The 19,117-nt window shown below is 44.5% G+C and overlaps 1 protein-coding gene across 2 annotated transcripts in view; it reads right to left on the reverse strand.

The window, feature by feature from the left end:
* The window catches only part of CLSTN3 (calsyntenin 3), a 72,766-nt gene that overhangs the window by 40,567 nt on the left and 13,082 nt on the right, over nt 1–19,117 (reverse strand). For both annotated transcript variants that reach the window (XM_073552978.1, XM_073552979.1), the window contains exons 3-6: nt 2,334–2,456; nt 1,984–2,179; nt 684–892; nt 62–211 (exon numbers count right to left, since the gene is read on the reverse strand). In XM_073552978.1, the coding sequence (XP_073409079.1) occupies nt 62–211; nt 684–892; nt 1,984–2,179; nt 2,334–2,456 (678 nt within the window). The remainder of the gene's footprint in view (nt 1–61; nt 212–683; nt 893–1,983; nt 2,180–2,333; nt 2,457–19,117) is intronic.

Here is a 19,117-nt window from a genome sequence, read left to right on the forward strand (position 1 = left end):
TGTCACAAACCAAGTCCACAACAAGAAGGTATTTATGGGGAAGCGGCTCCATGATACCAACCTCTCCAGCTGGGTTTACAGGTGGGCTTCACTTGGATCTCCACCTCGGCGTCCTCTACGGCTCGCTTCTTCCCACAGTCATACGCCGTGACCGTAAATCTGATCAAGCGTTCCCCGCTGGCCTGCAGAGGCTGCGTATTCTTTATATAACCTGTCAAGAAGCAAAGCCAACTAAGAAAAACCATAAGATCCAATTCAGTCAACGATAAAAGATAAAAATTCTGTTTCTGCGTGACAACTATTAAGGCTTCGATTAAAGGGGGTGTCCGTTGACTTTCTCAGACTCCTACAAAAAAAAAAATCTTTCTAAGCAATTCAGATTCCTGAAATGGCCGATACCAGGGAACAATACAGCGTGGGCCATTTATATGGATACACCTAGGTGGGCCATGTATATGGATATACCTAAATAAAGTGGGAATGGTTGGTGATATCAACTTCCTGTTTGTGGCACATTAGTATATGGGAGGGGGAAAACTTTTCAAGATGGGTGATGACCATGGTGGCCATTTTGAAGTCGGCCATTTTGGATCCAACTTTATAAATGGCCCACCCAGGTGTTTCCACATAAATGGCCCCCCCTGTAGATTACACCGATGAGTAGATGAATGGATGTGACTTACCATCGTTGTCGATAGTGAAGGGCACGTTGGGGGTGAGGATCTGGTAGAAGCAGACCTGGCTGTATTGAGGAGAGCAGTCCTGGTCCCACGCCTGCACTCGGAGTACCCGTTCATACATACGACCCTCAGTGACTGAAGCTCTGAAGACCCGTTCACCAAAAACGGGGGCAAACTCGTTGACGTCATTGACTCGGACGTGAACTGTGGCTCTATGGCGGACAAAGAAGAGAGAAAAATAAAATAAGTGAGAGATGCTAACAAGATGGCATGACGGCTGTGACGGTCACTTAGTTGGGAGAGGCGCTGGTAAAAGAACTGGTGGTGTCCCAATATGCCCATACAACAACCAAATATTAGAGGGGTGACTATGTTTTGATAACAGCCAACCTACCAGAGCACCAAAGACTATGTGTATACAGAATTTTGTGAGGCTACGAGGCTTGAATAGCACAATCTCCAGTTTTTGAAGCAGAAACTACTTCAGGAAACGCTCCTTTCTGTGGAGTTTTGGGAAGACCTTTCTCTTTTTCCTGTAGCTATTTTGAAGAATTTTTGGAATTGTTTCTTACTCGGAAGACTTTTTTTCCCATCTTTTTGACTGGACATTGTCTAGCTTGGAGATATTTTCTTCAGGATTCCCTTCAAACTCTCTTTCCCTCCCCCACCATTTTTTTCAATAATTGGAGGAGAAAGGGTGAACTTGATAGACCTAGGTCTTTTCAATTTATGTAACTATGTAAAAACCTTTACAATAAAAAAAAATGTTCGAAATCTCCTCGTATGAACAGCAAAGTGAATTCCCATAGAAATGAAATAGAACGGTTTTTCAAGAGTTTTTGAAGTAGTTTTTGAAGAGGATGTTGGAGAGAATCTGCTCCAAAAAACTCCATACCCTTTGACTTTAAGGGTACGTACACACAGAGGGTTTTTGCTGAGTTTTCGGAGCAGAAAGTGGTGGAGTGCGTACAGCATTTATTTTAGGAGATTTGACAGGAAGCTCTTCAAATCCTCCTCAAAAACGGAAGTTTTGCTCAGTTTCCTCTCAAAAGCTGAGCAAAAAGACTCCGCGTACACATAGCCATTAAGTTTTTGAGGGGTTTTGAGATTTTAAAGTACCGTAGAGTTGGAAAATTCTACTCAGTTTCAGCTCCAAAAGCTCAGACCCATATGTGTTTTGTTCTCACCCCTAAATGGACATTACGAGGATAAATGTTGGAGGCCCTACAAGGAGGCCTCTAGATGACGTTCATGGGATCTTGACTCATTGTTCTACACTTTGGTCACACTAAAATTTGCTCACTTGTGAGATTTCTTGCTGTTGCTCCCGTCGGGTCCCTCTCCGCAGTCATGTGCCTGGATGGTGAAGGTGTGCTCCCTCTGGGCCTCACAGTCCACCGGACCCTTGGCTCGAATCAGACCTTCACCTGTCGTCCGATCAAGAACAACAGCTTCAAAGGGTGTTCCTGCTCCATGAATCCGGAACCCACAGATTTCCCCTGCGATAAGGAAGATAATTAATTCCACGAATCAGAGATGTCCAACCTGGGGCCCTCCTGGTATGATGGGAATGATAGTTTTGAAGATATGGAGGTACACAGGTTGGAGATCACTTTGATAGATGATGTATCCTTCCATTTATTGGACCAGTACCTGCGTATCTCAATGGAGCATCTTTATCTAGGGCAAAGAGAGGTGGGTTGAGTAAGACTGTGTTGTCATTCTCCATGATGATCCCCTGGTACTGGGCTTCCATCCATGGCTTGTGTTTGTTACCTAGAAGCAGATTTTGGGATATTCTGTAATTAGTACAAGACAAAGACGATCCGAAAAATTCAGGGCTATCCCTACATTGGTAATACCGTACATTTGTTGTGTAGGACTCCGGCCTAAAACCCTCACCATGGCCACCTGGGTTCAGGAGAAACACTCATGTCCTCCTCATGCTTCCTTGGGTGCCATCCAGGATATTCAGTTGCCTATCATCTCATGATAGGTCAGTTAGTTTCCTATGAAATTTGCCAAAATGTGTTTTTCAGGGAATTTCAGGAGATGTGACCATGAAAAAGCCTTTCATTGGGTGAAACTCCAGCATTGAGTAAGGTACAAATATTAAATGTAGCATTTTTAAGGGTCATGTCTTACAGCAAAGGTGTGGATAAATATGTCCACAAACCCTATAATCTGCATCACACCTAAACCCTAAACTCATTTGACACCCCCAGACCTCTAAATTAATTTGGTGAAAAAAATCAGTAAATAAAGGTTATAGAATTGACAAGCTGCAGTTTTAAAAAGTAATAGAAGTCAAAACGGCAATTACATAAATGCAATTTGTGAATGAGGTTTTGGAAATGTCATCAATCTTGATGCTTTTGCAGAACACTGCCGGAAAAAAATGCTTTTCGGCTACGTTTTTTTTCCATCCATTTTACATGAATTGCAAAAGGAATACGATTCCTAAAATTGCATTCACATGTTGGATTTTTTTTTTACTTGCTTTTTTAACCCATGCTGCTTTTATTTTTATTTTTTTTTAAATATAACATGCCAATTCTTGTGGTTTTTCCCGAACAACATCAAGGAAACAGAAATGCAAAAAAAAAACTGCATTAAAAATACAAAGAAAAGACTTCTGTAAAATGCTGCGTCATTTCCCACCTGTTTGGAAAACAAAGCTAGTAAAAACGCTACGTGTGAACTAGAAGGTCTCAATTCACTGACGGTAAACAGAGCAACTGAAAATGGGGGGAAAAAACACCTGAATTTGAAATCAATACATCATTATGAGATGCCGTAAATGGGGCCCCCTCTGTGCATGGAGGCCTTAGGCAACTGCCCAGTCTGCCCTCCCCTAACGGCAGCCCTGCGCAAACCCTGTCCTAACCAGAGGGGTAGAAGTCTTGGGCAGACAGACAATTTTCACTATTAAATGTATGGCTAATGTTCAGTTTAGCTGGAAAGGTGAAATACCTCCCATAGCTGATGGCTGGAGGCCAAGATCAATCCCTTGTCCCACAGAAGCATGGCCGACCCTTCCCGCTGGCATCCATCCCAGATAATGCATTTACAACAAAGCACAGATGGAGGCAGTGGCAATGTTTTTTGCCGGCGTCTTTTTTTCCATTCCTTATTTTTTGCTCACATCTTCATGGGATCTATAGACAGCTACCGTATCACATTCTTTCATCACTATATTGCGGTTTTATGTGACCACTTTGGCGGCATTATTTTCAGTTTCGTATAGCAATGTGCTGCCTGGTACGGTAATGTTTTTCGGTTTCTGAAGGACCATCGTTGTTTTCGTGTCACTGTTTGGAATAATTTTATTTATTGAAGTTGTATCATTGTGTCATCATGCTGCAATGTGACACTGTGGTTAGCAGTATTATGGCGGCATTGAGGATGACGAGGATTTTATATGGTCACTGGGAATAAAAAAACAAGGTCATCTGAAAAATTTGCTGCAGTTGTCGCTGCAGTGCCACTTTCTGCCTACATTTAGGAGATAGGTTTAATCCTAACAGTATGGCCGCAGTCTGGCAAATGCCTTATGAGAGTCACGAGTGTATGTCTTGCTTGGAGCGGTACCTGTCTCAGGAATGGGTGCATCTCAATAGACATGATGCTTCTGATTGTAAAGCGTTCGAAGGTTAGAAAGTCTGATCCGCAGGGGCGGGTCTAAATCAAAGGCAGGGGATGGTGTTATAGCCTGGATGTTGGACCTTGGGGGGCTCAAATATTCCTGTGCCCCATATGAGGAGACCAGACCTGCCAATGACACGTTATGGCTGTCTTGGGCCCAAGAAACTTCAAATCGACCCTCTTCTGAGCAACACCCATATATTTACATTTACAAATACGTCCTAATCCAAAGGAAGTCATGGGGACAAGATAGCGCATCACAAGAATGTCAAGGCAGATGCCCTTTCTAGGAGTTTTTTTGCTGATTCTCCTATTGTGACCAAGCCTGCTACCATCTTAGGTGAGGGGGTAGTTCTTTCCGCCATCTCACCCGATTTGAGACGGGCCCTGGAGGAATTTCAGGAGGACAAACCTGAACGTTGCCCTATGGGAAAATTGTATGTTCCTGACCAGTGGAGGAAGAGAGTGATGTCTGAAGTTCATTGCTCCGCATTGGCTGGTCATCCAGGTATTTTTGGTACCAGAGATTTGGTGAGTCGGTCTTTTTGGTGGCCTGCCTTATCTCGTGATGAACTCAAAAACCTGAGGACAATAGGAGTTTTAAATAAAATATGTATATCCTTTATTGCTACATACAAAGATTAATTAAAATGACACACGGACAGACAATAAGATAAAATATACAAAGTAATCAAATGGACACCAAAACCGAGAAATGTGCAGTGGTGATCAAGCCATGTTAATCAGTAGATCCCTCCCACAATAGTATTCCCCCATAATGAACATGAATGAATGTATTCCCTCACAGCGCTATCCTAAAGTCCGGCTATCCATAGCCCATAATGTCCTACTCAGGTCTGAGTAGCGCTTGCAAAAGAGGGAACCACAAGAGCACGAAAACAGGGGAGGCAGGAGGGAGATGAAGAGTAACTACTCACATGGCAGAGCACAACGCCAAGTCCCGGGACACCCGACGCGCGTTTCGCTAGTACACAACTAGCTTTCTCAAGGGAAAGTGTGGTAAGTGTTGTTCCAGGGCCTTTTTGACCACATCCCAATTGATCACGTGACTAACAGCTGATCTATGGCCCTGACGCCGTATGGAAAGCGGCGCATGCGCCCATCCCCAGCATCCACCAGCCCGCAGCGCCCGGCGGCGCCCTGTCAGTAAGCGAGCGGGGACGGCACATCCTCAGTCGCAAACCGACCCAGGCATTGCCGGACGGACCGGGCCAGGGGAGATGGGAATGCCGCGCAGGTGCGCAGCAACAGCGCCAGGCATTGATGTTCAATATAGTACTCATGTCCACACCAAACAAATAATTGTTACATGATGCAAAGATTTAAAAAGCAGAAGAAGATGAATTGATCCTTTGACATCTGGATATACTGGGTATATAGTCATGGAAAATGGTGATCATAGGATATCCAGAGATCCTCCTTGTATGTCAGGGAATCCAACCTCTCCATCATGTAATTGATGTTATTTGAATGCATTACTAAAAGATAGCTGAAAAAAGACAAACAAACAATATTAAAAACCAAGAAAAACACAAACCCTTAAAAATACAAAAATTGGAGGACTTACTAACGAAAAGTCATTATGTGCCACCAAAGGAAAATCCATTTGGATATATTAAACAGGTGAAAGGCTGTTTTAGATGTGGGCATTGTTTGGCTTGTAGTAATGTCCTTCGAATAGATTCATTTTCTTCCGCAGATGGTTTGAGAAATTATGACATCAAGGAGTATATCTCCTGTAATAGCAGTAATGCTATATATTATGCCATCTGCGGATGTCCCCTCATTTATATTGGTCTTACATCTAGGGAATTGAGGATACGTGTGAGGGAGCATGTTCGTGATATAGTTGCAGCAAAAAAAGTGGGTGATGATTGTGATCTCAAGACAATCCCCCGTCACTTTAAGGCGGTACACAATTGTGATCCATCTGGCTTTATGGTGAGGGGGATTGAGCTGGTCCATACTGGGATTAGGGGCGGCAACATAAAAAGGCTGCTCGCGCAACGAGAATTGAAATGGATTGTGCAGTTGGGCACAATGAAACCCGCTGGGTTGAATGATTCCCTTAATTTTGGTCCCTTCTTATGATGTTTATCTGTATTTGGTATATTTCCTCCAATTTTTGTATTTTTAAGGGTTTGTGTTTTTCTTGGTTTTTAATATTGTTTGTTTGTCTTTTTTCAGCTATCTTTTAGTAATGCATTCAAATAACATCAATTACATGATGGAGAGGTTGGATTCCCTGACATACAAGGACGATCTCTTGATATCCTATGATCACCATTTTCCATGACTATATACCCAGTATATCCAGATGTCAAAGGATCAATTCATCTTCTTCTGCTTTTTAAATCTTTGCATCATGTAACAATTATTTGTTTGGTGTGGACATGAGTACTATATTGAACATCAATGCCTGGCGCTGTTGCTGCGCGCCTGCGCGGCATTCCCATCTCCCCTGGCCCGGTCCGTCCGGCAATGCCTGGGTCGGTTTGCGACTGAGGACGTGCCGTCCCCGCTCGCTTACTGACAGGGCGCCGCCGGGCGCTGCGGGCTGGTGGATGCTGGGGATGGGCGCATGCGCCGCTTTGCATACGGCGTCAGGGCCATAGATCAGCTGTTAGTCACGTGATCAATTGGGATGTGGTCAAAAAGGCCCTGGAACAACACTTACCACACTTTCCCTTGAGAAAGCTAGTTGTGTACTAGCGAAACGCGCGTCGGGTGTCCCGGGACTTGGCGTTGTGCTCTGCCATGTGAGTAGTTACTCTTCATCTCCCTCCTGCCTCCCCTGTTTTCGTGCTCTTGTGGTTCCCTCTTTTGCAAGCGCTACTCAGACCTGAGTAGGACATTATGGGCTATGGATAGCCGGACTTTAGGATAGCGCTGTGAGGGCATACATTCATTCATGTTCATTATGGGGGAATACTATTGTGGGAGGGATCTACTGATTAACATGGCTTGATCACCACTGCACATTTCTCGGTTTTGGTGTCCATTTGATTACTTTGTCTATTTTATCTTATTGTCTGTCCGTGTGTCATTTTAATTAATCTTTGTATGTAGCAATAAAGGATATACATATTTTATTTAAAACTCCTATTGTCCTCAGGTTTTTGAGTTTGTCCATAGTGGAGTATTGTAAGGCACTTATAGGGTGTGTGCACATCCGGTGCTTAGATAATATGAGTCTGGTTTATGTGTCATTAACTTATCTCGTGATGTCAGGAATTTTGTGCAGTCCTGTGGAACTTGTTCTCGGTCTAAACCCTGTTCTCGTTCTAGTGGGTTGATGATGCCCCTGCCGGTGCCCAAGAAGCCATGGACCCATATCTCAATGGATTTTATTTCTGATCTTCCTGTCTCTCAGAGAATGACTGTTATCTGGGTGATTTGTGATAGATTTTCTAAGACGATCCACCTTGTACCACTCCCAAAGTTGCCATCTTCCTCAGAGTTGGTACCCTTGTTTTTACAACAGGTGGTTCGGTTGCACGGGATTCCTGAGAACATTGTGTCTGACAGAGGAGTCCAGTTTGTTTCCAGATTTTGGAGAGCTTTTTGTTCCAAACTGGGAATTCAGTTATCTTTCTCCTCTGCGTTTCATCCTCAGACCAATGGGCAGACAGAGAGAACAAACCAGAGTTTGGAGTCCTATTTGAAAAGTTTTATATCTGCTGATCAGGATGACTGGGTCTCATTTTTGCCCTTGGCCGAATTCACGCTAAACAGTAGAGTTAGTTCTGCCACTTTGATGTCGCCCTTTTTTGTAACTTTGGGTTTCAGCCTCGATTTTCTTCAGGGCAAGTAGAATCTTCGACCTGTCCAAGTGTTGACACTGTGGTAGAGAGAATGCAGCAGATTTGGGACCAAGTGGTGGATAAGTTGTCCCTCTCTCAGGAAAAGGCCCAACGGTTTTCCAACCGGCATAGGACCATTGGTCCCCGGTTTAAAGTTGGCGATATGGTTTTGTTGTCGTCAAAGAATATTCCTATGAAGGTTGCGACTCCAAAGTTCAAGCCAAGATTCATTGGACCTTATAAGTGTCATGGTCCATGCTGGATCATGACAGATAAAGTGCACTAGTAACCTCTTTTTTTTTCCTTAAGCTGTGTGCTTAATGATAGTTTGCCCCCGGTGGCCATTAGGGTCATTGCACTTGATGTTTTCTTTGCTTTGCCTTTTGCTCCCGGTGGCCAGTGGGGATATAGCAGCTTTTTGCCCCTGATCATTTGACCTTCCCCATTTCCTATATTGGGTCACATGGTCTATGAGCAGGTGTTGGTGATATTGCTCATGTCCAACCATCCTTGGTGGAGAAAGGAGCAAGAGAGAGCTCCTTGCAGCACAGTCAGAGTCCTGGTGTGGAAGGAGTCAGAGGGGATTTCCTTGCAGCTCTGACAGAGCTTGGTAGCAGCTATTCAGGAGGAAAGCTGCACTCTGGTGTTGGACTATGTTGCTGGGAGCAAGAGCTACAGAGCAAAGCTAAGTGGTGTTTCCCTGTTTGTGTTTTTCCCTGGTGTGTATTAGAGCAGCGGTGGGGACAGTGCCTGCACCACCCAGCTCTCTAGCAAGGGATAGGGGTAGGGTGTGCTAGGGTGACAGGTATCCTGATCGGCGCCCTGTGCTGAACCGGCCTAGGGAACGTTAGGAGTGTGAGGGACACTGACTAAGGGGAGTGCAGAAGGTCTCCACGTCCCTGTTCCCTATCGCAGGGCCCACCGTTGTAACTGTTTCCCCTTCCTCCGTGTCTTGTTGTATTAGTTACCGGCCTGTGGGTCGTGTCACACAGGACAGTTACACGTGCCATGTCCTGTTGTTTTAGTTACCGGCCTGCGGGTCGTGTCACACAGGACGGGTCCACGTGACAATAAGATTTTGGAGATTCTTAATCCTGTTTCTTTCCGATTGGCTCTTCCAGTTACGTTTAAGATTCATAACGTGTTTCATAAATCTCTGTTGAAGAGGTTTGTGGAGCCAGTAGTTTCTATGGCTGCACCTCCTGACCCTGTATTGGTTAAAAGCAATGTGGAATATGAGGTAGAGAAAATATTGGATTCTCGTTTGGTTCGTGCTTTTCACCGGGCCCATCGTAATCGGCCTGGTGGCGTGGATGAGGGTTCGGTGACCCCTCCTCAAGGGGGGGTACTGTTGTGAATTCGCTTTCTGGCCTACCTATGGTTACTAGTGAAGGTAGAGGAGCTGGTTGTATTGACAGAGGGGTCGTGAGTTCTCTTTCCGGGCTCCCTCTGGTGATTACTGGAGGTAATGGAGCTGATCTAATTAACAGAGGCCTGCCAACTGATAATGAGGAGGATGACTGGAGATCTGGATTTTCTGACTGGATTTAAGACTGCCGACTCCCTCTATCGCTGCTGGTGATTTTTTCCTGCCTCCTGAGGTCTTAGTTTCCAGCTCAGTCCCTGCATGCTCAGCTAAGTATTCTTTTGCTAATGTTCCCATTTGATCTGGTTTTGTCTATTTCAGATTTGTGTGTTCAGCCAGCTCCGGCTGGGGCTGTGCTGAATTTCCATCCTTATGTTACTGCTTGTGCCAGTTTGTTTTTGTCCCTTATTAGATTGGCCTCTTTTTGCTCTGTTTACAGAATATACCAGAGTGCTGATATAGTGGGCAAAGTCTAGTGACTTCAGTATTTTTCTATCAGACGTGTCGGGCATTTTTTGAACCAGGGTTTTTTGTGTGATTGCAGACTGAGTCTTCCTTTCCTGTCCTGTGTGGTTAGTTTGGGCCCCATCGTTTGCTCAGTCTATTTTCCTACCTGCGTTTGTGTTTATATCTTGTCTCACCGACAATATATGTTTGGGGGCTATCTATTCCTTTGGAGTCTGCTCTGGGGCAGTTTAGATTTCCCCTTTCTTGCTTTACGCTTATTTATTTCTCCGGCTGTGTCAAGGCGTCTAGGATCATCGTATGTACGCTCCACGGCTACTGCTAGTTGTGTGGATAGGATCAGGGGTCTGCAATCCGCTTAGTTACCATCATCTCTGGTTTTCTGTGGCTTAGCTTGGTCTTGCTTTCCTCCTCGGTGACCCAATCATAACAACACTCTAAGGAAACAGCCTAAAATTCCAGATGCACCCTTGTACTTGTGGCGCCCCTGAGGGTTCAGTCGCCACAGAGGTACTGCATCTCCTCCTGAGGTGTGGTACCCCACCATCCAGGTAAGGTGGAGACTCCTGACCACACTCCAACACCTGCATCCCACACAACACAGTAGTGTAGCAAAGCACCCTTTGGTGGCTCCCTGCTGGGAACAGGAAGCGTGCTGGGAGGCGGGTGGTGTTTAGTTTGCATCAAAAGAGCGGGAAGAGTTTAGGATTTAGTCAGTCTGACAGAGTCAGTGGAGGAGAGAAGATCCCCTGAGTGGGATGGATGAAGGAAGTGCTGCAGCCGACCTCAGTGACCTAGGTCCGCTGGCACAGGGACATTGAAAGAAAGCCTGACTCTCTCCATAAGAAAGAAGGATTAGTGCGGAACGTAAGGAGAGGAGGACTAAGGAATAGGGTTAGAGCAGAACCCTTCTCAAGTTCACAGCGCAAGGCCGGGGTCCGGTCCCCGAGGTTGTATGGATACTAATGGCCCTGCGACAGACACCGGAGGAATAGAAGTTGTCACCACTTGATTCCCACACAAGACTTGGGGGTACAACAGCAACGATAGTGAGCCGGGACTTTGTAGCAAGGAGTCCCCGATGCAGGCTACAGCTGTCTGCCGTACAAGCAGCATTCATAGGAACATCTGACAGGAGGAATTCCAGTGTAACTCAGTACTGGGAGTACTTCACTCAAAGGCGCTAAAAGACGAGACGTTCAGAAAAGGCACATATGTTGGCGGAGTGTTGGAAGGGAGGACTTCATCTTGCCTGGAGGTTGGCTGAACTCCTGACCCGGAAGACACGGCACGGATGCGGGCTCTTGTGCCACAACAGACTGTGAGTAAAGCTTTGGAACTACAAACCCTGGTGTCCTCCACTTATTCCGGCGTCAACCTGCCCAGCACTGCTACATCCCCTGCCCCCGACACTTCACCATCTACGTGTCACTTCACCTACTCTGCCCTGGGACTACAGCCCTGCCTGTGGAGGGCTATAACATCATTGCTGCACCACACCATCTGTCCCAGAGGATCTGTCTGCAGCGTCGGCTTAACATCTTCATTGCCGAACACCACAGGTGGCGTCACGAATCATTCACTAATAAACTTTAATCATCAACCACACACTCAACAACCCCCTTTTACAATGGACGCCCAGGGACACGGATCGGGTCACAGCTACCGTGACATCTCCCGTTGAAATCCACCGGGCCTGGCTCCTAGTACCCCGCCAACCTGGCGACCCCTGGGGGCGATCCATACTTGTTCTGTGCACACTTACACTGCAATTGCAGTTGTGCTCAAAAGTTTACATACCCCGGCAGAATTTTTGCTTTCTTGGCCTTTTTTCAGAGAATATGAATGATAACACCAAAGCTTTTTCCTCCACTCATGGTTAGTGGTTGGGTGAAGCCATTTATTGTCAAACTACTGTGTTTTCTCTTTTTAAATCATAAGGTCAGGAGACTGAGATGGCCACTCCAGAACCTTCACTTCGTTCTACTGAAAATAGGCCAAGAAAGCAAAAATTCTGCCGAGGTATGTAAAATTTTGAGCGCAACTGTACATCACGTGCAAACACAATTTTATTTGCAATTTTTCAAAAATAAACCCGCCCTAATTGATAGCGGTCATGGAGATAAGATACATCATTACACCAAAACAAAACATCCTAAAACTTGAAATGCATCCTTGCACTTGTTTTTTGAACACTTGCGGTGCCTTTATTTCACTTGCTAACAACAGATTTTCAGTAACTTTGCAAAAATTTAACCTGCCCTAATCTAAGGGGTCATGGGTATTGCCCTAATACGAAGGGGTCAATGTTAATGCTCTAATTCAAAGGGGTCTTTGGGAATGTTCTAATCCAATTGGTTCATGGGTACTGCCCTAGCCTAAAGGGGTCTTGGGTACTGCCCTAATCAAAAGTGGTCATTGGTACTGTCCTAATCGAAAGGGTTCATAGGTACTGCTCTGACTCCAAGGGGTCATGGGTACTGCCCTAATCCAAAGGGTTCATAGGTACTGCTCTGACTCCAAGGGGTCATGAGTACTGCCCTAATCCAAATGGGTCATGGGTACTGCACTAATCCAAAGGGGTCATGGGTACTGCACTAATCCAAAGGGGTCATGGGTACTGCGCTAATCCATAGAGGTCATTGGTAATGCCTTAGTCTAAAGGGGTCATGGGTACTGCACTAATCAAAAGGGGTCATTATTACTGCCCTAATCCAAAAATGTCATAGGTACTGCCTTAATCCAAACGGGTCATGGTTACTACCCTAATCCAAAGAGGTCATAGTTACTGCCTTATTCCAAAGAACGCATGGGTACTTTCCTAATCCAAGGGACCCATGGATACTGCTCTAATCCAAAAGGCTCATATGTACTGCCCTAATCCAAAGGGCTCGTGGCTACTGCCATAATACAAAGGGCTCGTTGGTACTGCACTAATCCAATGTGGTCATTGATACTGCCCTAATCCAAAAGGTTAATGGGTACTGCCCTAATTCAGAGGGGTCATGGGTACTTCCCTAATCCAAAAGGTTCATGGGTACTGCCCTAATCCAAAGAGCTTGTGGGTACTGCCATAATACAAAGGGGTCATTGGTACTGCACTAATCCAAAGTGGTCATTGATACTGCCCTAATCCAAAGGGGTCATGGGTACTGCCCTAATTCAAAGGGGTCATGGGTACTTCCCTACTACAAAGGGGTCATGGGTACTTCCCTAATCCAAAGGGGTCATGGATACTGCCCTAATCCAAAGGGGTCATGGGTACTGTCCTAATCCAAAGGGCTCATGGGTACTGCCTTAATCCATAGAGGTAATTGATACTGCCCTAATTCAAAGGGGTCATGGGTACTGCCCTAATTCAAAGGGGTCATGGGTACTTCCCTACTACAAAGGGGTCATGGGTACTTCCCTAATCCAAAGGGGTCATGGATACTGCCCTAATCCAAAGGGGTCATGGGTACTGTCCTAATCCAAAGGGGTCATGGGTACTGCCTTAATCCATAGAGGTAATTGGTACTGCCCTAATCCAAAGGGTTCATGGGAACAAGTTGTCTCATTACACCCTAGGGAAACAGTCTAGGATTTGACAGCATCCTTGCACTTGTCTTTTGCACACTTCCTCTGCCTGATTCCTCTTCTACGCCACTTGCAAACACCATATATTATCACCATATCTTCTGTCATTTTGTAAAAAGGCAGTTTTCCCGTGCAAATTTAGTAAGTGTCTGCAAAGCAATTCCTGCAGGAACATTCCGCGTAGCAACCAGCAGTACAGCCTTGTTAGTTACTATGAGAAACACCTGCTCTAATCGTTAAACATTCTAAAAGGGTTTAGCACTTTTTTTTCCCCCTCTCTGCATCATGAATTACCTCCAGACGCCAGGATAATGCTCTGAATATATTTGACTGGCACCCAAAATCCAAAGGCTTCTGTAAGCGGCTTTCATGCACAGTCTCCGGCAGCCATCTGCTACCCTCTTACACGGACTAGTGCCAGCATCTGCATTCTTGCAAAGCAAGTTAGTGTCATCTTAGCAGAGTTACAGCTACTGACGGCAGTGACCTTCAGAGACAGAAGAAGTGTTTCCCCCGGTGTCTTGTGGGATTAGGACGGTTTTGCAGTTGGTCTATGACATTTAAAGGGAGAATAGATTTGTAATGATAAATACAATGGAAAGAAACCGCAAGAGCAGCTCTGAGTAATATCAAAGGGCCGCATTAAAGGGGTTGTACAAAATAAGAAAAACATGGTAGATTTTTTTTTCCAAAACAGCACCACATCCAAAATAGCAGGAGGAGGGGTGGGAGTTACACAGACTACTATGGAAAGGGGAGAAAGTATCTAAATTCTTATGGAGAGAAGAGAATATAAGACATGGAGAAAATCACAAAAAAATAATTGCAAGATAGAAACTGTGCTGTTTTATGAGTTAATGAAGCAACCTGGATACGCACATAACTTATATCCAGCCTATATTACTGGAAGAGATAAAACTAACTCAAATCCAGCCTATATTACTGGGAGGGACAAACAGGCCTCACATCCAGCCTATATTACTGGGAGAGACACACAGTGCTCACATTCAGCCTATATTAGAGAGATAGACACACAAAACTCACAAACAGCCTATGTTACTTGGAGAGAAATTCAAACTCATGTTCAGCCTATATTACTGGGAGAGACACAGATCTCACATCCAGCCTATATTACTGAGAGAGACACATAAACTTCACATTCATCATATATTATTAGGAGAGACACACGGCACTCACATCCAGCCTATGTTACTGAGAGGGACACAGACCTCACATCTAGCCTATATTACTGGAAGAGATACACAGACATCACATCCAGCCTATATTACTGGAAGAGACACACAGACCTCACATCAAGCCTATATTACTGGGAGAGACACACAGTGCTCACATTCAGCCTACATTAGAGAGATAGACACACAAAACTCACAAACAGCCTATATTACTTGGAGAGAAATTCAAACTCATGTTCAGCCTATATTACTAGGAGAGACACAGATCTCACATCCAGCCTATATTACTGGGAGAGACATACAGCGCTCACATCCAGCCTAGATTACTGAGAGAGACACACAGACATCACATCCAGCCTATATTACTGGAAGAGACACACAGACCTCGACACACAGACCTCACATCAAGCCTATATTACTGGGAGAGACACACAGAGCTCATATCCACCCTATAATTAGGGGACACAGTGAGCATGTGGAAGAAAGGGCTCGGATGATGAGACCAAAGAACTTTTTATGCTAAATGCAAAACTCTATGTGGGGCGGAAAACTAACACTGCACATTGCCCTGAAAACACCATCCCCATCGTCACACATGGTGGTGGCAGCTTCATGCTGTGGGGAAGGTTTTCTTCCTCAGAGCCAGGGAAGATGATCAGAGTTGATGCGAAGATGGATGTAGCTAAATACAGGGCAATCCTGGAGAAAAACCTGTCAGTGGCTGGAAAAGCCTTGAGATTGGGGCATGAGTTCACCTTCTTTAAGGACAATGGATGGTTTAGAAAAAATCCCATTGAGAGTTTGTGGCAAGACGTGAAAATTGCTGATCACCGACGTCTCCATCCAATCACATTGAGGTAGAGCTAAATATTAAAATTCGAGAGTCCTCGGTGGTTTATACCTTCTAATGGCTAATTGAAAAGTGGTAACAAGTAGCTGCATTCGTGACTAATAACAGAAATCTGACGGCACATCAAGAACTAGTCTGAACAAGTGCATACCCAAAAACAGCTTATATATCAAAATGAAGAAATGGTTGCACTCAAGTGCATTAAGGCATGTCAAAATGTGAGCCCATCCACCATCGTCAAGGAAATCTCATGAATCAGATGGGCCCTGTTTCTGTTATTTGTATGCTAGCTTTCTGACTGAGCACTCCGCCCTTCACCAAGCTGTGGTTTTAATTACATCCAATCACATTTGGTTCTGACCTTCCTATAAATACTGGCTTTACCAAGTTATTAGCCAGAGGTAAGTGTCCACACTAGGTGGTCAGGTCAGGGACCCATCTGATCCATGAGATCACCTTGACGTTGATGAATGGGCTCACATTTTTTGGCCAAATTTTGTGCTAAGCATCTCATGTGTTTTTCCTAAATTTCTTTTTCGCATCCTGCACTATCAAACCTCTAGCATACTTCCGCTACATTAATGACCTACTAATAATCTGGAAAGGCTCAGAGGAGGACTTGCTTACCTTCCACAACAACTTCAACAAGTTCCACCCAACCATCAAACTCACCCTCAACTTTTCAAAATCCCAAATCCATTTTCTGGACACAACTATATACATCACAGACAATACCGTACAAACGACTATTTACCGTAAACCCACAGGACGTCCGGCATACCTGAGATGGAACAGCTTTCATCCGAGACAATCAATAATCTACAGTCAAGCTCTAAGGTACATTCGGATCTGTTCAGACAATGAGGATAGAAAACTACAACTACTATCACTCAGGAAAACATTCCTACACCAAGGATATCATCCACTTGTAATTGATGAACAGATCCACAGAGCTACAAGGATCCCAAGAAGCAGCCTCCTGGATTACGAACAGAAGGAGGAAAACAACAGGGCGCCGCTTGTGGTCACGTACAACCCTCACATGAACATTTTAAGGAAAATTGGCGCTGACCTCCAACCCATATTCCACAAAGACCACAGACTGAAAGCAATATTCCTGGAACTGCCACTGCCTCCCAACCTAAGGAATATCCTTGTCAAAAGTGCCCTCGCATCACCTTCCGAGACAGGCACAGTCCCTTGTAACAGTAAGAAATGCAAGACCTGCACCCACATATCACCAACAGATAAAGTCCCCATACCCAACACAAATCAGGACTATAAGACCATGGACTCTTTTTCATGTACATCCTCCAATGTCGTGTACATGATACAGTGTACAAGGTGCAATGCAGGGACATACATCGGGGAAACTAAGCAAAAACTACAAACAAGGATGAATCTGCATAGACATACAATAAAAAATGAGCTGGACACACCTGTAGGAATACACTTCTCTAGACCTGAACACAGCTTGGCAGATCTAAAAGTCCTAATATTGAAAAGTCATTTTAATAGTGACAGAGAAAGGAAGATTTGGGAGTTTAAATTTATAAATATGTTCCAATCGCTAACAATAGGACTGAATTTGACACCTGGATTCATGACTCATTACATGAACACAGTTCACACCTCTCTAATAGAACACTTGGTCCTCATCTGCATGTGTAACAAAAACCTTAATTTGATTTCCTTGGCCTGTCTATAGCTAGCATCATCTCATGTCCTGTTGTAATTCCTATTTAAATGTTGCCATCTTTTCTCAGTAATTCACTTGTAATATAGCCTGATGAAGGGGCCTTTTGAGCCCTGAAAGCTTGCTTGCAAATATAATTTCTCTGGTTAGCCAATAAAGGTATCACACCTTGAATACTTTTCTTAATTTTTGGGGGTGACATAAGTATTTACATCTTTCCTAAATTTCAAAAGCCATTACGCTAGTCACACTTCATGTATTTCACATTGACATGCCTTAATGCAATTGAGTGCAATCATTTTGATATGCATTCGTGACTAATCAGGTTTCTTCATCAGACATAGTATAACACAAAATCAAAAAACATATATAAAAAAAAAAAAACCCTGTTTGGGAGAGAAGAACAGACAAATCGCGGCGCCCTAAGTGCTTAAACACACACAAAAAAAGCAACGTTGCTTTTTTTTTTTTTCCTCTTTTTTTTTCTTTTTTTTTGCATCTATGTTGTCAAGGTTGGATCAATCAGTGGGATTGTTCCTGAACTAGGTCCACACCCCAAATCAAGTTTCTGAGACTGGTATAAAAGGACTGCTACTATATCTAAGTGTAATTGAATTTTATACTAGTAGAATTTGTACTGTGTTTTTATGATACCTGAAGAAGGATATATACTGTTATACTGTACTTATCCGAAACGCGTTGTATCTTCTCTATTTTAACTTATCCAAAAAATATGAAATATCATGTTTGGATGTGAGTCCTGGGAAGTGCTGCCATTCATGGGCTGGATGTTGTTTTCTTGATTTACAAAATCAAAAACGTATTTCTGAGGCCACCAAGGTGTTCGTCTCTATATGTAGGGTTGGAACATATATAATATGTTTTGGGGTTTTTTTAAATAGAGGTTTTTTCACGTTTTGGATGAAAATTGTCTCATTAAGGCTACTTTCAGACTTGCGTTATGAGGCCCAGCGTAGGGCCGTCGCTAAGCTCCGCTCCCGGCTGCGCCTCCTCCGATCAGCTCCTCCTATGGGCGCATGACGCTGCATGTGACCAGCGTACCCTTATATTTAGCGTTGGGTACGCTGGCTGTGCGCTGGTATGCTTCTGCCGGTGCATGCGCCCTTTTGGCGCTGCGCCGACGTGCACCAAACGCACCGTGTTGCATTTTTGCACGCTCGGCACAGCGCCAAAAGGGCGGATGCGCCGGCAAAAGTGTACCAGCGCATGACCAGCGTACCCAACGCTAAATATATGCAGCGTCATGCGCCCATAGGAGGAGCTGACCAGAGGAGGCGCGGTCGGGAGCGGAGCTTAGCAGCGGCCCTGCGCTGCGCCTCATAACGCAAGTCTGAAAGTAGCCTTAAGGTATGTTGGGTGGTCAAATGACTTCTGGTACAAAAATATCTCTATGCAAAAAGTTGCCTGATGAAAAACTATATTTCCTCCCACTTTCATGTTTTAGGTAGCCCCCAAATCTAAGAAGTATCATTGTCAGAAGTCCTCTGTCCTCTCCAACATGAGGAACACCTTACTTTTGCAATTAATTAAGGGATGTGCTCCTCAGACCATTTGGGGGCATCACAACTCTGGACCAGACCTCAATCAGAGGACAATAAAGCTTTCACACTTCTTATCTATGAACTGCTCCAATATTTACTGCCACACCTGTTTCTCCTCTTCCTATATTAATAGTTCTGCTGCCAATGGCTGCACGTCACCTGTCTTATTTCCTGTTATACTGAATCTGATGACGAGACCTAAGTAGTCTCGAAAACTGCTATATATCACCATCTTTTCCGTTCGCCATTAATAGGCATCA

Source organism: Dendrobates tinctorius, unplaced genomic scaffold, assembly GCF_039654945.1.
Source record: "Dendrobates tinctorius isolate UK_male_01 unplaced genomic scaffold, ASM3965494v1 ptg000196l, whole genome shotgun sequence".
NCBI classification, from domain to species: domain Eukaryota; kingdom Metazoa; phylum Chordata; class Amphibia; order Anura; family Dendrobatidae; genus Dendrobates; species Dendrobates tinctorius.